The sequence below is a fragment of the Phoca vitulina genome, unplaced genomic scaffold (assembly GCF_004348235.1).
Source record: "Phoca vitulina isolate PV1807 unplaced genomic scaffold, GSC_HSeal_1.0 scaffold72, whole genome shotgun sequence".
Classification (NCBI taxonomy): Eukaryota; Metazoa; Chordata; class Mammalia; order Carnivora; family Phocidae; genus Phoca; species Phoca vitulina.
The window spans coordinates 7,634,933-7,653,315 of NW_022589775.1; the positions used below are offsets into that span (position 1 = coordinate 7,634,933).

Below are 18,383 nucleotides of genomic sequence, written 5' to 3' on the forward strand. Positions count from 1 at the left end.
AAATGAGCATCGTCATCTTGAAACTTTTCCTATCTCTTCTTTGGCCTTTATGATTTTATTTAGTAAATCCTCTTCTCTATGTGTACACTTATTAAAGATAGAAGTCTTTGTCACAAAGATCACAGGTCACAGAAGACCTCATAAATCCCAGACTTGTTTCCATTTCTAAGTGGTCCTTTCTCACTTCTGATCTTTCTTGCACTATTATACTGCACACAGTTGGTTCTCAAAAGATTTGGGAAAAAAGCAGTTTCCTAGACTCCAAAATAATTGGTTCCCCTAAAAATACTCCTCCTCCCACCTGCCTTCCCTATTTCTGTATATAATACAGCATTGTTCTCTCAGTCACCATGTCACAAAAGTTCAAAATTTGACTGTTTTTTTAAATCCAATAGTTAAAGCATATATCAAGCCTACCAATTTTTCCCTTGGAATGTTTTTCAAATAATCCTTTCTTTCCATTTCTTCTCCCACACCCACAGCAAACATTTTTAACTCATCCACTATTTCCCACTGAGTCAGGAAAAGCCTCAGTCTCACTCAACTAAGACCTTTTTAAACTCACTATTAATGAGCAAAGCTGGCCCTTGATTTTAAACTGTTTTAAGCCTCCAATCTCTCCTTGTGCCAATCCATTCCGCATGTTAATACCAGGTTAAGGTTTCAAAGGGCATTTATCATGTCACCATCTTGGCAAGCCATCCAACACAGCAACTCTAAACCCCTTATTGGATACTAAACATCCTTCACAATCTGTCAACAATGTACCTTTCACCCTAAACCTCTACTTCCTCTATAAATCATCCACTTTGACCTGACAAATGTATTTGCTCTTACCTTAGTCACTTTAATCTTTGATTATACACCCGTATATTCCCTCTCTCATCTTTTGGAATTTAAATGATCAAAAATCCAGTTTCATATTCTACTTTATCTTTGAAGCATTCCTTCTCCTGCCTCTAAAAAAATGCAGTTCCCCTTTAAACCACTCATTGGACATTTGGCCAAACATTGGGTCCAATTATACATTAATGATGCTGTCTCCAAAATGAGACTGTAAATTTGAGATATAATGACATACTTTTTCACCTTAAGCCTTTGGCTGAGAACCCGTGAAATAATAATTCTATCCTTAATTCCATAGAATAGAAAGATTCAGCATTTGCATGAGAATAATTCAGACCACAGCATATTATAATGGATCCACTTTCCTCCAAGACAAATAACTTCTTAAAATTGTTAAGCTTCAGTTGTGAAAGGGTGTTGAGAAATGTCTGTACAATGTAGGCAGGGGCCTCACACTGAGGAGTCTTCATCCATAGGGCTGCTGAATGAGAAAGTATTATCAACAAACATTAAAACAAGGTTCCTAAAGTTCTGCAAGAATTAAACCAACTGTGGAAATACCACCAAAGAAATGGAACACCTGTCTCTATAAAATACAAGTACAGTAATTTACACAGTACTATCTCAAACAGGAATAAATCCGTGTCTCAGGCTTAAGTGGGAAACTTCCTTTCTCTGGGTAACAGCAGTCTGAACACTAGCAAGAAAATTGGGGGAGGATTCAGGTGCTATAGCAGAAACATTCCAGTGGCAAGGATTCTGTCTTTTTTTAAAATGCATTTACTGGGATGCCTGGGTGGCTCAGTCGGTTAAGCGTCTGCCTTCGGATCAGGTCATGATCCCAGGGTCCTGGGATCAAGTCCCGCATCTGATTCCCCACTTAGTGGGGAGCCTGCTTCTCCCTCTGCTGCCGCTCCCCGTTTGTGCTCACCCTCTCTCTCTCTCTGACAAATTGAAAAAAAAAAATGCATTTACTGTGCAACTGTGTTAGAATTAAATAACAGAACTGTATCAATATTCAATTTGGACCTTTGACAACAACAGAATCAATTGAACAAGTTCATGATATATACAGCAAATCCATTCAATCAATCCTTGTGAGAAAGAGCTTTCATTTTGTTGTTTCAAAAGAATCCTATTAGTTTGGTACTTACTGTCTGCTGATGAATTGAGTTCTGTTTTAATCTTCGATTTTTCAAGATCTTCTTTATATTCTTTCTTAAGTAATTTTACTATTTTTTTGCTGTAACTTGATTTCTTCACTTTGAAAACTTCTTCATTTTCTTAGAAAAGAAATTAAATGAAGCTGTAGCAACCATTTCAGACAGTATTTTCCCTTCTAACTTTCACATGGTCTTATGTGCTTTTCGCATTCATCCAAATGGATACTCATACACCCCAAAGCATTACATAATTTGAAGTTATTCCAAATCTGTCACAGACTCTCAAAAGCTGTCAACTTCATAAATTAACCTCACATAATGCAAATTTGAGACTTTTTAAAAGGCATAACACTTGCGACTACACAAAGTTTTCATATGTCCTATTGTTCTCCTCAGGAAGAAAACAAAATCACTGAAAAAGCACTTAATTACTTTATTATCAGAAAAAAAAAATCCAAAGTCAAAAGACGTTGGGTAAGAGAGCTGTCAGGTCTGAGTAAATCTATAACCATCACAAACTGACATATATTATTTCAAGACTAAGCTGAGAGCAAAGCACTTTTCAAAAATAAGTTTTGGTATGTATCCACTGTCTGATCTGAAAATTTTAAAGTCAGATACAAACACTTTACCAAATAGTTTCTGCATCATCATCAAAAAAAAAAAAAGAAAAAGAAAAAAAATCTGGCTGTGGTCCTCTCAAACAAAATAATAACAGAAAGGCCAAAGAGAAAATGCCCACCTTCCTGGAAGGATGAGAGCATCTTGCATCAAGATACAAGTGAGATATCCAAAAGTCTTTCTTTTTTTAATAACATGCACTTAATTGGGTTACATAAACACACATGCAACTGGTCGGAAAGTTAGATTTAAGGCTCATATATGATCAGAAATCTAAATCCACTGCAGCTTAGCCTCTCACAACCGTTTGGATAAAATGCCTTCAATTACTATTACACCGTCTCTCCTCATTGTCCAAAAATCAATGCGAGGAAAGCCGTGCATCTGTACCCCTATTTATTTTCATGGAGAAACGGAGGCTCGACGTTTGCAAGGGACTGGTCCAAGGTCACTCCTAACCAGAGCTTCAACTCCGGGGATTCTGTTCCCAGATTTAGGATTCCTCTTTACAAACCCAGCCTTCCTGGTCAAGGATGTCTGGACAGATCCCCCAAGAGGCGTGGGCACACTGACCTGCAGAGGAGTCAGAGACCTGCCAAGAGCAGACAGGGGACCCAACTCAAGTTCACCCTGAAACACACCCGCCAGGAAAAAAAGCAGGACAGGGGACACTGAATTTCCACTTGATAAACTCAGAATGACGGATCTGAGCTTCTGCCCCACAGAGCAGGAAACGCACAGGAGGACGGTAAGGAGGAGGCGGTAGTTAAGAAAAGGCTGGTGGCTGCGCGGGAACGCGTCCTCCGCCGGGAGCAGAAGGCCGGAGGCGGGGAAAGATGTGCAGCAGGTCGGGCGCGAAGGGGCTCCGTTCTGGGCTGCGGGGGCTGGGCGTCCAGGGAATGCGAGGACTTAAAGTGGGGGCCCAGGGTAGGGATGCTGGGGTCTGGGGTCCGAAGCGGGGCGGTTACCTTCCTCCTCGTCCTGGAAGCTGAGCAGGCTGGCCCGGGGCACCTCTTTGTTCTCTCGCGGCCTCTTGCGCGGCTTCAGCCCATTGCCCGGCTCCGCGCCGCCGGGGAAGCAGCCCCCGGCCTCAGCCCCGGAACCCGGGATCAGCGCGGAAGGCGGCGGCGGCCCCGGGCCCTGCAGCGACTCCCCCCCAGGGGCCCTGTCGCCGCAGCCGCCAGAGCCCGGTTCTTCGCCGGTGCCCGGCGGCGGCAGCAACGGTGGCGGCTCCTGCTCCTCATCGCGCTCTCGCTCCTCCTCCTCCGAGTCATTCCGCTTGCGCACGTTCACTCGCCGGGCCTTTCGGAACATTCCCGCGGCTCGCACGGCGGTCTCACACCCGCTCTTACACGGCGGCCCCGGCAGCGGCAAGCTCGCGACGGCGCACGCGCGCACTCCGGGGCTCCAGCCGGATCCCGTCTTCCCTCCTTCTACCGCGCACCACCGAGCGCGCATGCGCTCGCACCCTCAATACGTGGAGAGATCTCCGCGCCTCTCGCGAGAACGTCAGCTTTTTGCGCTGTCCTCTGTCGGCGTGGAGGACTGTTGGCACGGAGCTCTAGGACTCTGGCGCTATCCCACGGGTCACAAAGAGGATCATAGAGACGAGAGAACAGAGTAAGCTCGGTCGTGCTACGGCCGACGGTACTGCAGTGCGTCTTCCGCACTTACGCAGAGTAAGTCAAGCGAGGAAACCTCCGGCCAAGCTCTGGGACTGGCAAAGAGAGGAGGAGAGGAAGGAGGGGGAGGAGAGGGAAGGGGGGGAGGAGGGGGAGGGGGGGGGGGGGAGGGAAGGGGGGGGCGGAGAGGGAAGGGAAGGCGGGAGGAGCCGAAAGGAGAAACCAGGTTTGATGAGGCAAAGTAGGGTCCCAGGATGGATAGTTTTTCCCAAACTGTAAGTTGAGTTGTGATATGGTGATTACTACTAACTCTATTGAGTCACAGTTCGTATTTCTACAGCTTTGCTTTGTAGCTACAAAGCACTTTCAAAAGCATTGAATTTCATTTATGATAAATTGTTACCTGGCCTGGTATTTTAGCCCCTTTCTCTGTTATGCCGAAAGCAAAAGTGTTTTAGCGTTTTGGAAAGAATGCCAAGTTTGCGAGCAGTTCTGAAACATAGCTAATATCAGAAACGGAAGGAAAATCGGCTTGCACGAATGGGGGTGGTTGTGACACATTTCAGCCTTGCGTCACAGAGGTAACAGTCTTAACTGGCAAGGCCCAATCAGGGTACCAGACTGTGAGGTTGAACTTACAGGCTTGCCGGTCGTATCAACAGACTTGAGGCCTTTTCCTTCACGTGTGCAAGTATATGTGAATTCGTTTTCATGTCTCAAAATTCAAAAGGTTACAAAGGGCATTCGTATAGTGAAAAGAGCCCACCCATCACCAGAAGCTTTCCAGTTCAGCAGCAGTTAAAATTCTCATGATCCCCCTGAGATTCTGTGAACATAAAAGCAAGTAAGTGTATCTTTATGAATTACCTTTTTTACACATGTGTAAATTATGTTTTTAGTTTAACATAAATTGGGGTTTGGTTCGTGTCCGGACATAAAGTGTTGGCTTTCCTTCTACCCAGCTGCATACCGATCCATTGTTGGAATGTACCGTAATTTATTAAACCAGCCCCATAAAAATTGATATTAAGGTTATTTCTCATCTTACTATAATATTCAATGCCACAATGAAAAGCTCTGGAAATTGGTCACATCTGGAGAATGAAACAGAATTGGAAGTGCTAGATCCAAATGTGTGCATTTGTAATTTAGCTAATTCTAAATTGCTCTTTATAGAATCTGTGCTAATTTGTACTCTTACCAGCAAATATGAGACTCCCTTTTTGTCCACACCATCCTGTCAAAATTGCACTTAAGAATTAAGCTCCAAGTTGAAGCAGAAGATCCCAAGCCCACCAAAAATTTCTATGTCATACACATCTGCCTTATTTTCTCTGGTTTTCTTTGTTTGGATTTGAGATCTGCCCAGCCAGGACCCACTTTTGGAAACTGGAAAGATGGTCTAGGCCAAGAGCATCCTCTGTGAGATTTTCTTCCAGTTAATAGGAAAAGTTAGTAACATCTCACTCCCATTCTGTTCTCATTACTCTAAGTTCTTATATTCTGGCTGCTCAGCATTGATTTAAGTTCTGATTCCAACAGTGTTTCATTGGTGAAATTGAACTCCAGTTCCCATCACCGAAGATTCAAATTGTGCCTGATCAGCCTCCAGACACCTGAGCCAAGAGACAGATTTGCAGTAATATGATTAGGGTTAGAGGTAACAAACATAAGGTCCAGAGCAGAATATGTTAATATCTTGGCTTAAAATTTCAAAAAGATCTTCCACTGTAAAAATGGTGGCTGAATATGGATAGAAGGGAGGACACTTGTCATTTTAACATGAGCCAAGATAGTAATAGACAACAAACGTATTTATAACTTTGACAGTCTACCTATTCAGATAATTAAAGGGCAGAGTTAAACACTTGAAAGTTATTTTGCTGCACAAGCAAGCCAAAGGTCCTTTTATAGAGGTTTTAGATCTTGTGGAAATTAAATTCCTGAAACTGAATAGCTGCTTTGGTTGCCTATCAGCCAGTATATTATCCAAACTGATGATTTTATAAAATGCTTCTGTGCTTTGAGTATTAAACAGACTAATTTGTTTGTTGCATATAGTCTGTCATCACCATTTAATTTTGGAAGGTCTTTAGTATTCTGGGAAAACAAACAGCTTACATAGAACTGTTACATCAGTCATTTTGTTTGAATCAGTAAGTTAATTCAATTCTTTTTAAAAAGTCGTCTTTCCAGGCAATAATTCTGATAGGTTTTTTTCCCCCACAGAATTGTGACTTTGCATGGGTTAATTGACCCATAAATTCAGATAAAATAGGCAAACCAGTTTCGGGTTTTTTTTGCTGACTCAGTATTCGACTCCGTAGTCTAGAACAATGGTTACGAAATGCAAGTCTATGAACCTGTGAAAAGTTTTCCCTAGTCAGCTGCCAAATGAGAAGAGTAAAAACAGTCTGTCTGTGAAGAGTAGCCAGATGTCCTTTCTTGGGGAAAAAATGTTCCTTTATTTTGAGATTGTCTTTCTCTTTCCATGTTAAGATACTAAAATTTCTTTCCTTCTATGAAACAATGATGATGTTATATGATAGTGTGTATGTTTGTTTTTGCATACTTATTTGGCAAACTAAAAAGTAAAAGCCACGAATCCTCCTAAATTTTTTGTTTTATCTAAAAATTTTATTTTTTATTTTTTATTTTTTTTTGAAGCAAGGTTTATTGAGGGATAGCAAAGTGATAGTACAAAGCTCCCAAGGAGGGAGGGGACCTGAAGGGGTTGCCCTAAAAATTGTATTTGGCAGGTGAAATCTCATAATCTAGGAATCCCTGATCTAGGAATTTTTCTTTTCTCTCTAAAGCTATAACTCAATAATTCTATTCTGGAAAAATCATTTAATTATTTAAATATCTTTAGAGCTTGCCATGGTGAAGGCAGTTCTACATTAACTTAAAGTAAAATGTAAGCTTCACGGGAGAAGATATTTTATGTTTTGTTCAGTGCCATCTTCACAACACCTATAATAGCACCTCATACACAATAGATAATAAATATTTGTTGACTGAATAGTACTGTACATTCTTTTTTCATTTAATTAGTGATAAATATTTCATCCTATGTTGATATAAATTACATTTTCTACAGCTTACATATGATTATTCTCAAAACAAGATTGCAGTACATTTGTTATAAATTCCTGGGTAGGTATAAATTCCTGATCCAAGGTGAGCCAATCAGATTCTCCCAAGATATTGCAATTGAAACTAAGACAATGAGTCCCTGCTTGTGGCTAGAATTGCAATGAACTCAAGAGCCCAAGGGAAGCCATAAATTACCATGTCAATTCAAAAGCTGAGAAAACTAGTCTGTGTAGCAGAAGAGAAGAATGAAGCAGATGTGCTAAAAAGCGGAAGGCAAAACAGCATGACATTTTTTTCCCAAGAAAGGTAAGACAAAATAGCAGAAGACAAAATAGCATTCTTGTGCCTTTCCTGGTTCTTGTTCTCAATGCTTCTTGAAGCAGGACTGCACTCCTGTCTGTGGGCCCCGGAGATCCAGAATCTTTAGAGTAGATTTCTTTTGGTTTTGTTGCTGTTGAGGTTGTTTTATTGTTTGTGTGGGTTTGCTTAAAGTACTTCACGTTTGTTTCCACTAGAATCAAAGAACCCGAGGACCAAAGAATTCTAACAAAATAAACAATAGTTATTTTAATTTTGTAGTAATGTTAATTTTATCTGTGCAATTTATACAATTGTGGGTATTTTTTTTCTTTCAAGATTTTATTTAAATTCAACTTGGTTCACATATAGTGTAGTATTAGTTTCAGGGATAGAATTTAGTGATTCATCAGTTGCATATAACACCCAGTGCTCATTACATCAAGTGCCCTCCTTAATGCCCATCACCCAGTTACCCCATCCCCCCACCCACCTCCCGTCCAGCAACCCTCAGTTTGTTTCCTATAGTTAAGAGTCTCTTAGAGGTTTGCCTTCCTCTCTGATTTCATCTTATTTTATTTTTTCTTCCCTTCCCCTATATTCATCGGTTTTGTTTCTTAAATTCCATGTATGAGTGAAATCAAATGGTATTTGTCTTTGACTGACTTATTTCGCTTAGCATAATACCCTCTAGTTCCATTCACATTGTTGCAAATGGCAACATTTCATTCTTTTTGATGGCTGAGTAATATTCCATTGTACACATGTACCATACCTTCTCTATCCATTCATCAGTTGATGGACATCTGGGCTCTTTCCATAGTTCAGCTATTGTGGACATTGCTGCTGTAAACATTGGGGTACATGTGCCCCCTTTGAATCACTATGTTTGTATCTTTGGGGTAAATACCCAGTAGTGCAATTGCTGGGTTGTAGGGTAGCTCTATTTTTAACTTTTTGAGGAACCTCCATACTGTTTTCCAGAGTTGCTGCACCAGCTTGCATTCCCACCAACAGTGTAAGAGGGTTCCCCTTTTTCCACATCCTTGCCAACATCTGTTGTTTCCTGAGTTGTTAATTTTAGTCATTCTGTCTGGTGTGAGGTGGTATCTCATTGTGGTTTTCATTTGTATTTCCCTGATGATGAGTGATGTTGAGCATTTTTTCATGTGTCTGTCAACCATTTGTATGTCTTCTTTGGGGAAATGTCTGTTCATGTCTTCTGCCTATTTCTTGATTGGCTTTTTTGTTTTGGTTGAGTTTGATAAGTTCTTTATAGATTTTAGATACTAGCCCTTTATCCATTATGTCATTTGCAAATAACTTCTCCCATTCTGTAGGTTCCCTTTTAGTTTTGTTGATTGTTTCCTTTGCTGTGCAGAAGTTTTTATCTTGATGAAGTCCCAATAGTTCATTTTTGCTTTTATTTCCCTTGCCTCCGGAGACATGTCCAGTAAGAATTTGCTATGGCTGAGGTCAAAGAGGTTGCTGCCTGTGTTCTTCTCTAGGATTTTGATGGATTAACATTTAGGTCTTTCATCCATTTTGAATTTATTTTTGTGTATGGTGTAAGGAAGTGGTCCAGTTTCATTCTTCTGCATGTAGCTGTCCAATTTTTCCAACACCATTTGTTGAAGAGACTGTCTTCTTTATTACATTGGATATTCTTTCCTGCTTTGTCAAAGACTAGTTGACCATAGAGTTGAGGGTTCATTTCTGGGTTCTCTATTCTGTTCCATTGATCTATGTGTCTGTTTTTGTGTTAGTACCATGCTGTCTTGATGATTACAGCTTTGTAATAGAGCTTGAAGTCCAGAATTGTGATGCCTCCAGCTTTGCTTTTCTTTTTCAACATTACTTTGCCTATTGAGGGTCTCTTCTGGTCCCATACAGATTTTAGAATTGTTTGTTCTAGCTCTGCGAAAAATGCTGGTGGTATTTTGGTAGGGATTGCGTGTGTGTGTGTGTGTTTTAAGTTTAGCTGCTTAATAACTCTTTAGCTTTACTGTAATTTTTTAGAGAGGAGTTTTCTTTTTTCTCTGTTGTTAAGATATCCATACAGATATGTTCATTGGCATTTAAGTCACAAGCAAAAGTGAGGAAAGCTCTTTATCTTGCAAGTCTGTAGTTATTACAAGTACAGAGAAACAAGTAGCTCCATCCAGAGCATATGAACGATTCTATTAAAAATGTTAGAAAATTTCTAAATTATTTGTCTCAAACTCTATTGAAATATAGTCATTGGATCTACTTTCATAAGATTATCTTTTCTATCAAACCATTATTAATGGAATCCAGATTTAAAAGATCAGACTTTTAAAAGTTAAAAAAATTTTTTTTTTTTGCCACATTAGAATTGTCAGTAGAGAGATACTCAACTTTTAAGAATGTTTTAGCAATTCAACTCTAATGGCTATTCCTTCATTTTCTGAAATGACAGTTTCTTCAAAGAGAAGTTGAAATTTCTTTTCATCCAAATTTAGAGTGTCATAATAAAAGTAAACAATGTTTTATTTCCTTGCATGGAAATATTGGGCTTATTCAGTATTTTAAAAATACATCTGCTATTTAGACCAGGTAATTCTATTATTATCCATTTATTCAACGAATCTTTTTGAGCATCTACTACGTTCTAGGCATTGTGTGAGGCAATAAGAAACAATAATGAACAAGACAGATGTGTTCTTTCTCCTTCCAGACCTATAGTCAGGTGCTGGAGACATAATAAACAAGTAAATAAAAATTAATTACTACTTGCAGTTAATATTATGAAGAAATCAATAGGGTACTACAATTTAAGAAGCACAAATATAAAATGATAGAAATTTTAATTTGATTCATTTCTTCCCATGTGCCAATGACCATTTAAGTATCTTGATCATCAGTAAATATGTAAGAATTTCTAGGATTGAGGCAGGACATTTTCCTTCAAGATGATTACAATTACTAGCTCCAGGATGACTCCTTGAGTAAACTCTTCTTAAAATATTTCATGTAAAATGAGGAGTAATTGAAATCACTTTATCCAGGTCAGTCTTTTACATTTATTTTTTTTGAAGTAATCTCTATACCCAATATGAGGCTCGAACTCACCACCCCAAGATCAAGAGTCCCATGCTCCTCTGAGCCAACCAGGCACCCCCATATTTTATTTACATTTCTACTATTACTCTGTGAAAGAGTGTAATTTGCAGTCATAGAACAGATATGATATTTATATTACATTCATAGTGGACACTTTATGAATGCATCTAAGAACTATATTACTAATATAAAAGCAAAAATAGCAATTCAGCCTCTCTGAAAGAACTCATTTGTGTTAGCTCAATACCATTCATACATTACTGTCTGCCCCACTTGCAGAAAAAATGAAAAGAAGATACATTATTAAAAACAACAGAGTTATAAGTATCTCTTCTAGGTATAAAAAACAATGTTTCTTCTGTGTTATTGAGTGTTACTAGAGGGCAGCAAAGTGTATAAGAAACATACTAACCTTAGAGTACAATTACATTAGAGAAGAACCAAATCAAGCTTCCAATTCCTTAAAAATTAAGTGGACTTTTATTTTATTTTAAAGATTGATTGATTGGTTTAGAAAGAGAGAGAGTGGTGGGGAGGGGCAGATGGAGAGGGAGAGAAAGTCCCAAGCAGACTCCACGCTGAGCACAGAGCCCAATGTTGGACTGGATCTCAAGACCCTGAGATGATGACCCAAACTGAAACCAGGAGTCAGATACCTAACCAACTGTGCCACCCAGGCACCTCAATTAAGTGGGCTTCTAAAAATAACCTTTCTCTAATTATAAAAGTACTACCTAACTATTTAGAAATTCAGGAAATGCAGAACAAAAGAAAGAAAATAATCACTTAGAGTCTTAACACTTAATTTTTGATGCATTCCTTCCAGAATTGTTTTATGAACATTCATTCATTCTTTATGGCTTCATCATTCCAGTACATAATCTACTTGGAGTTAGTTCTCTGCTCCTCTCACCTTTAATAATCATATCCATGGCTTTGGCTTGCTACCATGATTGCACTTTGGACCTTCTCCAAGTCACTGGGGAGTTACTGGGTGTCTTCCAGGAATTGTATCATTTCCGTTGTTCCAGTCTGCTTACTCTACCTCCAGTCCAATGAACCCATCACTGTTCACTGCCCATTCTCTTCCCCCTGCCTTTGTTTCCCTCCTTTTCTAGGTTGGATTTCCTGGGGCAAGATTATAGTCAGCCCCTTGCCACAACTTCAGCCCTCTTCCCCCCTCTTCCTTTGTTATACTCACCCAGCAAAACTCTAGCCGTAGTTGAGGCAGAGTTTTCTGTATCTGTTCCTGACTACCTAACATTCCTGGTTCTGTTTTATTTATTTATTTATTTATTTATTTATTTATTTATTTAAAATTTTTATTTATTCATTTGCGAGAGAGACGGAGAGAGAACAAGCAGAGGGAGAGGGAGAAGCAGGCTCCCTGCTGAGCAAGGAGCCCGATGCGGGACTCGATCCCAGGACCCTGGGATCATGACCTGAGCCGAAGGCAGACGCTTAACCATCTGAGCCACCCAGGCGCCCCCTGGTTCTGTTTTAAATGGACTGCAGACTTCAGATGGTTGCTAAAAACATTTTCCTTTATAATACATTGTTGTAATATGCCTTTCTGTCTGAGTCAGGTAAGTGAAGTAGCCAAGTCATATGTAAAGGTATATGAAATTTTAATAATATAATTAATGAGCTCAAATGTATAGATAAACTAATAGAATTATGTACTCTCCAGAGACTATTTAATCATCTATTTCATCTGTGAAACATTTATAAATAGCAATCATTAACCTGGCTACAATTAAAAAAAAAAAAAGACGACCGAACATATTCTTCATAGGGCACATTCTTCAACCAGAGAAAAAGTTACATGACAAACCAAATTCAAAAGGCGATCAACCCTTCCTAATTTAAATTCTTTAAAAAGCCTTGACTACTTGGGAGTTAATGAGCAGTGACCTAAATCTCTAAATTGAAGAAGAAATAAAATATGATATGTTATCTAAAAACTCTAAAATTAATAAAAATGCTGATAGTTGCATATAAAAATATATGGAACACAGTTGTAAAGGTGTACTTGGAGAATAGTGTATAACTTCAAACCATTTGTGATTACAAAAGTTGTGATAGGAATAAATTATCCAACCTCAGAAATGACAAAACAAAACAAAACCCTAGCAAAACAATTCAAAGAATGCGGGGAATAGGAATATTCAAAGAGAAAACTGTGATCAATAAATTAGAAAACAATGAAAACCAAAATGTAGGAATTATAAAGAAATGATAAAGAAAAACGCAAGCCTGATTTTAAAAAGCAATACAAAATACACACACTACCTACAACTTTAGATATAATCAGAGATGAGGAAGAGCCAAATTAATTATGAGAAGATGTTATATGGAATACAGCAATAATACATATGGAATTCTACAGAAAATGTACTTTCTAGCAAAATACGTGTTTCACAAAACTGACTTAAGAAGAGCCTAATGGCTCTTAACAAACCAATAAGCAAAAAGAAGCAGGAAAAATATTAAAGAGATAGAGTTTGCATTAAAGATGTGGGAATGACCACAAAGTTGTTATTAGTCTTTTTTCCCATCACCCCAGTGAAACCATGACGAAGGAGATGAAAGAGCCTTCTGCACATGAGGGATTTCAATACATTTATCCAGTATTTTTAATCTGTGTCCTGGTAAGTTTCCTTTCCCATACCATGAGACTAGTGCATCACTTCTCAAAGCCCTTCATGTGTTCCCAACTAATAACTACATAACTCTGCTGAAAAGTTCAGCTCTTCACTCATGCTCATGTAAATAAAAAAAGAATCCTTCTTCCTGTCTAAGATTAATCTATCAAGATGTGCACTATATTCTCTTTCTTTAAGGACTTCACTCCATTGGCTATCCCCTCCCTCTTCTGCTTCCCGTCAGCACACACACCTACTTTAGTAAGTTCCGTCCTAGAACTTCCTTGGACATCTGGCTCCAGGTCCTTTTCTCTGGTCTCCTTCACGGCTGAACTTCATACATTTGTCTCTACTCACGGCCAGCACATGCTCATCTCCCATTCATTCCTCAAACCTCTCCAGTCTGACTTCTGTCTCCACAACTCTGCTAACACTCCTCTTTCAAGGCCACCAAATGACTTACCTCTTGCCAATCCAGAGGATGCTTCTATGTTCATCTTATTTGACCTATCGACCTTCAAACCAACTGACCCCACTCTCATACTTGAAACATCGTCCTCTCAGTGGTGATTATACAATTTCTTCTCAACTTCATGTTCAGTGATGTCACACTATAGCTTGAAATTGGCCAAGGCAGGAGTATTTACACCACGGAAATCAGCAAATGCCTCAAATCAGATCTCTTTTTCCTGGAAAGCTGGTTATTAAACATTTAGCAGAATACCACTGCTTCAAAAACACCCCAGGCTCATGTTATCTCCCCTTTCACTAACCTTGCCAGCCCTTTAGGGGATCTCCTGTAAGTAATCACTAAGTATTCAAGTGCTTTGTTGTTTGATCCTGGATCATTTTTCTAATCTCTTGTTAGATGATTAAATTAAACCCTATGGCTTTAATTTTTATCATGATAAGGATGACTTTAGGCCTGTGACCAATGTGGACCAGGCAGTTGAATTGAATGAAGTAAATTGAAGTTGAATTCAGCTAAGTGGCAAAGAAGTAGTCTCCTTTTGAGAAATTACCCCTGGCTTGCCCTAAGCCCAAATAGATGCTTGAATGCCTAACCATGGGATACCAAGTGACAATGTGATCTAGCTGCCCTGATGAACTAAAGTTATCTGATCTACTAAAACATAAAGTTGGGCATGCAAAACAGCCCTCTAAAATTTAGTGGAAGTAGTACACATGGGATTGGATGCTAGCAGGTCTTGAAGACACTGTTCCCTGTGCTTTGTCTCTTGTACTCTTGATGTATTGCTACCTATCCTTGGAAGCATACCTATGGCCTCTTGAGGTATTCCCAATGACCAGTTGATTAAGGAAGAAAAAATTCAAGTCTAGTTTACATATGGTTCTACATGATGTGCTGACGCTGCCTACAGTGGGCTTTGTAGCATTAGCCCCAGTCAGGAGTGGACATGAAGGAAGCCATGAAGGGGGATCCTCCCAGTTCATCCGGGTGCCTGCTTTGCTGGGGAAAAGCATGGCTAGAAGAACAGATCTATTCTGACTCATTATATAGTCACTAATGGTTTGGCTTTTCAGCTGGGGTTCCTCAAGAGAATTAGCCTTGATGTCCTAAAGGCATCCATTTTATGTAATAAATTAGCTTATCCTTTATTTTGTTGTTGTTCTTACGCATCTAGAATTAACTTATCTTGTATGCACCTAGGTATGTTCCATCTTAGGAGAATTAAGAAATCATTTTTCTATATAGTTTAATTCTCTTGCAGAGGCCAGAGTAAGAAAGGTTGGGGTGAATGCTCAGGAACTTGGAAGGAATTAGACAAGGTGATGTGGGCATGAGTGATATGAATAGACTCAGAATAAGCACAAGTAGGGAGATACTTGTGTCTATGTAAATACTGCAGAGTCCCCCCACCAAAAAGGATGCTCTCGATAATCAGGTGGATCAGATGACTCATTCTATGGATACCAGTCTACCTCTTTCTCTAGCTACTCCAGTGCTTACATAGTGGCCCTCTGAACAAAATAGCCACGGGGTCAAGGATGAAGGTTTTGCATGGATTCATCAATGTGGACTTCCTCTCACCAAAACTGATCTGTTTAGTGCCCAACCTGTCAACAGCAGAGACCAATGTTGATCCCCCAATATGAAACATTCCTTGGGAGGACCAGCCATTTTCATTATACTAGACCCTTCCCATCATTAATTTGTCCTCACCGGAGAAACGAGATGCTTATTCTATGAATTTTTTTCCCCTGTCTATGATGGTTGATTTTATGTGTCAGCTTGACTAGGCTAAGGGATGCCCAGATTGCTGGTAAAACGTTATTTCTGGGTATGTCTGTGAGGGTGTCTCCCATAGAGATAAGATCACCCTTGCCAATGTGTGTGGGCATCATCCAATCCGTTGAGGGCCCGAATAGGACAAAAAGAAGGGGAAAAGATGATGCACTCTCTCTGCTTGAGCTGGGACATCCATTTTCTCCTGCCTTTTATAGCTGCTGTTTTTCCCCAATCCAGAATCCAGTAAAGATTGTGTTTTACATTCAGTTGGCATAGCTAGTCTCCTTTATTCTAGAAAAGTCCCCCATCACTCGCTAGCTTTTTTTTTTTTTAGTTTTCATGACATTGATATTTTTAGAGTCCAGTCCAGCTTTTTGAGTTTTTTTCCCCATCTTTATTTTTGCAGACTGTGCCTTAATTTGGATTTGAATTAGATGTAGGCTTAACAGTTTTAACAAGAATACTACATAGGTAATGTTGTGCCTGCTCCCTGTATTCTTTCTTGTGATAGTACAGACTCATGAAATCTTTGCGAATCAATATGATGTAAACCATTCCTGTAATTGATCATACTGATGCTCAGATGGTCCCTCTTATGGCCAGTGGAATCCTTTAGGCTGGCTCCTGTATTTTTTTGGATACATTCCCATCAATTTATTGAGCTTTTCTTACTTTCTGTCACAATAAGATATTCCAGGCTCACCTTACACTTTTGCTACCCTGATACCCTGGAATCAGCCATTTCTTCAAGGACCTATGTTGTTGTTGTTCCTGTTGTTTGTTTGTTTTAATGGGGAATGGTTTTGAGAAACCAAAATTTAGGTATTGGTGTGTTCTTGCCCTAGGGATGTCATTGCTTCTTGGACCTCTCTCTGGATAAAGCTAAGTAATGTATGTGTTAAAAATCATGAGTTTGTGATACCTTTTAGTTCCAGACCCAGGAACCTGCCATTCCTCCCTTTAGTTCATATTCTTCCTGTTAGAACTCTGGGTCCCCCAAAACCTTCCATATATTTACTCTTTTGCACAATCCTATAATATACACAAAATAGTTTCAGAATTGTGCCTATACTCCTAACAACAACAAGCCTAAGTAAAATTCATAATTTATTTGCAGTTTTTAAAACTAATATTGTTTTATATCTTTTGTTTCAAAATGTTTAAAATAAACGTGTTTAAAAATGTTTTAAATAAATGTGACAAAATGTTTACATTTGTCAATTCTGGATGACAACTACATGGGTATTAGTTATATTATTCATTCTTTTCTTTTTAAAACTTTTTATTGCAGTACAATGTGATTTTTAAAAAGTGCATTTCTTCTAGGAGAATGGCTAGATGAGTTTCTACAAGTTGACATATGTGTATTTGTACGGGAAGGTGCTTATGGTAGATACAAAGAAGGAGAATTGGCGTCTAGCTTTTATGTGTTTTAAGATACATTCCTAAATTGTACTTAAAAGTGGCTGTACCAGTTTATTATCCCACCAACATTATATGAGAATATCTATTTGCCTACAAGTAAGACAAAACTTTTCATTAAGTAGCCTTTTTTTTGCCAGTTGAATAGATGAAATAGCAGTGTCCCATTGCATTGCTCTTAGTTCTCTTAGTAGAGGCAATTTTTTTCTTCGATTATTGGCTATTTGAGTGTCATCTCGTGTGAATTGCCTGTTTATTTACTTCCCTGTTTTAAATAGATTGTTAATCTTTTTCTTCCCCATATTTTAGAGTTGTTTGTAGTTTCATTTTACTATTATCCAACTTAACATTACGATATCAGGTAGGAGGTCAGGCTGTAGCTTTAAGGAGTAAGCATTTGTTCCAGCATTTGTTTATATAAAAATATTCTTACTGGGTTTTCCCTATTACAAAAGTGATTGTATGTTTATTCAAAAAAGTTTAGGAAATCAAGATGCTCGGGAAGGAGAAAATGAAACTCACTTTTAATATTATCACCCAGATACAGTACCATTAATATTTTAGTGTGTATCCTTCTGATCTTTTTTTTCCCCCTCTGCACACCATTTATTAAATTTCCTTTCCCATGGATTTGTGATTTTATTCTTAACATGTGCTGATTTTTTAAAATGGGGGATCTGGGGGCGCCTGGGTGGCTCAGTCGTTGAGTGTCTGCCTTTGGCGCAGGTCATGATCCCAGGGGCCTGGGATCGAGCCCCGCATCGGGCTCCCTGATCTGCGGGAGGCCTGCTTCTCCCTCTCCCACTCCCCCTGCTTGTGTTCCGTCGCTCGCTGTGTCTCTCTCTGTCAAATAAATAGATAAAATCTTTAAAATAAAATAAAATGGGATATCTGTTTTTGAGCTGTTATTACCACTTTACTTATTCGTCTGTGTGGTGATGTACCTGTATCATTTAAATTGGCGAAGCATTATGATGCACTGGGCTCTGTGCAGAGCCAGCCCCGCCCCCTCAGTGCTTTCCTGGAGGCTACATCAGGTGGCCTGATGACACTTGTGTGTCATTCTGAGTTGTGAGTTGTGACTACGGACTCTGCTAAATTTGAAATGCATTAAAAATTTGAACAGAAAAAGGGCTCAGCATAAAACAACTTTTTGTTTTCACATCATTTTTCCTGTAACAAATCAGATTTACAAACGTATTCCTGTACATTCTGGAGAAAGAGATCCTGAAGTTATTAGTGAGCAACTCTGGGAAATGGAAATTGATTGCCCTTCTCTCATTTTTAATTTAATGTGTGTAAAATGCTGTTAATATCCGGGAAACAAACTGAGGGT

The 18,383-nt window shown here is 39.1% G+C and overlaps 1 protein-coding gene and 1 long non-coding RNA gene across 2 annotated transcripts in view; one reads left to right on the forward strand and one right to left on the reverse strand.

Annotated features, from left to right (window-relative positions):
* The window catches only part of PAXBP1 (PAX3 and PAX7 binding protein 1), a 32,845-nt gene extending 28,767 nt beyond the window's left edge, over window positions 1-4,078 (reverse strand). The window contains exons 1-2 of the mRNA XM_032393276.1: window positions 3,599-4,078; window positions 2,001-2,129 (exon numbers count right to left, since the gene is read on the reverse strand). Coding sequence (XP_032249167.1) covers window positions 2,001-2,129; window positions 3,599-3,944 — 475 coding nt within the window. The 5' untranslated portion in view covers window positions 3,945-4,078. The remainder of the gene's footprint in view (window positions 1-2,000; window positions 2,130-3,598) is intronic.
* Window positions 4,079-4,119: 41 nt separating this feature from the next.
* LOC116624989 overlaps window positions 4,120-18,383 on the forward strand; it is a 29,658-nt gene continuing 15,394 nt past the window's right edge. Inside the window, exons 1-2 of the long non-coding RNA XR_004297986.1 lie at window positions 4,120-4,309; window positions 4,983-5,096. This is a non-coding gene — a long non-coding RNA (uncharacterized LOC116624989). The remainder of the gene's footprint in view (window positions 4,310-4,982; window positions 5,097-18,383) is intronic.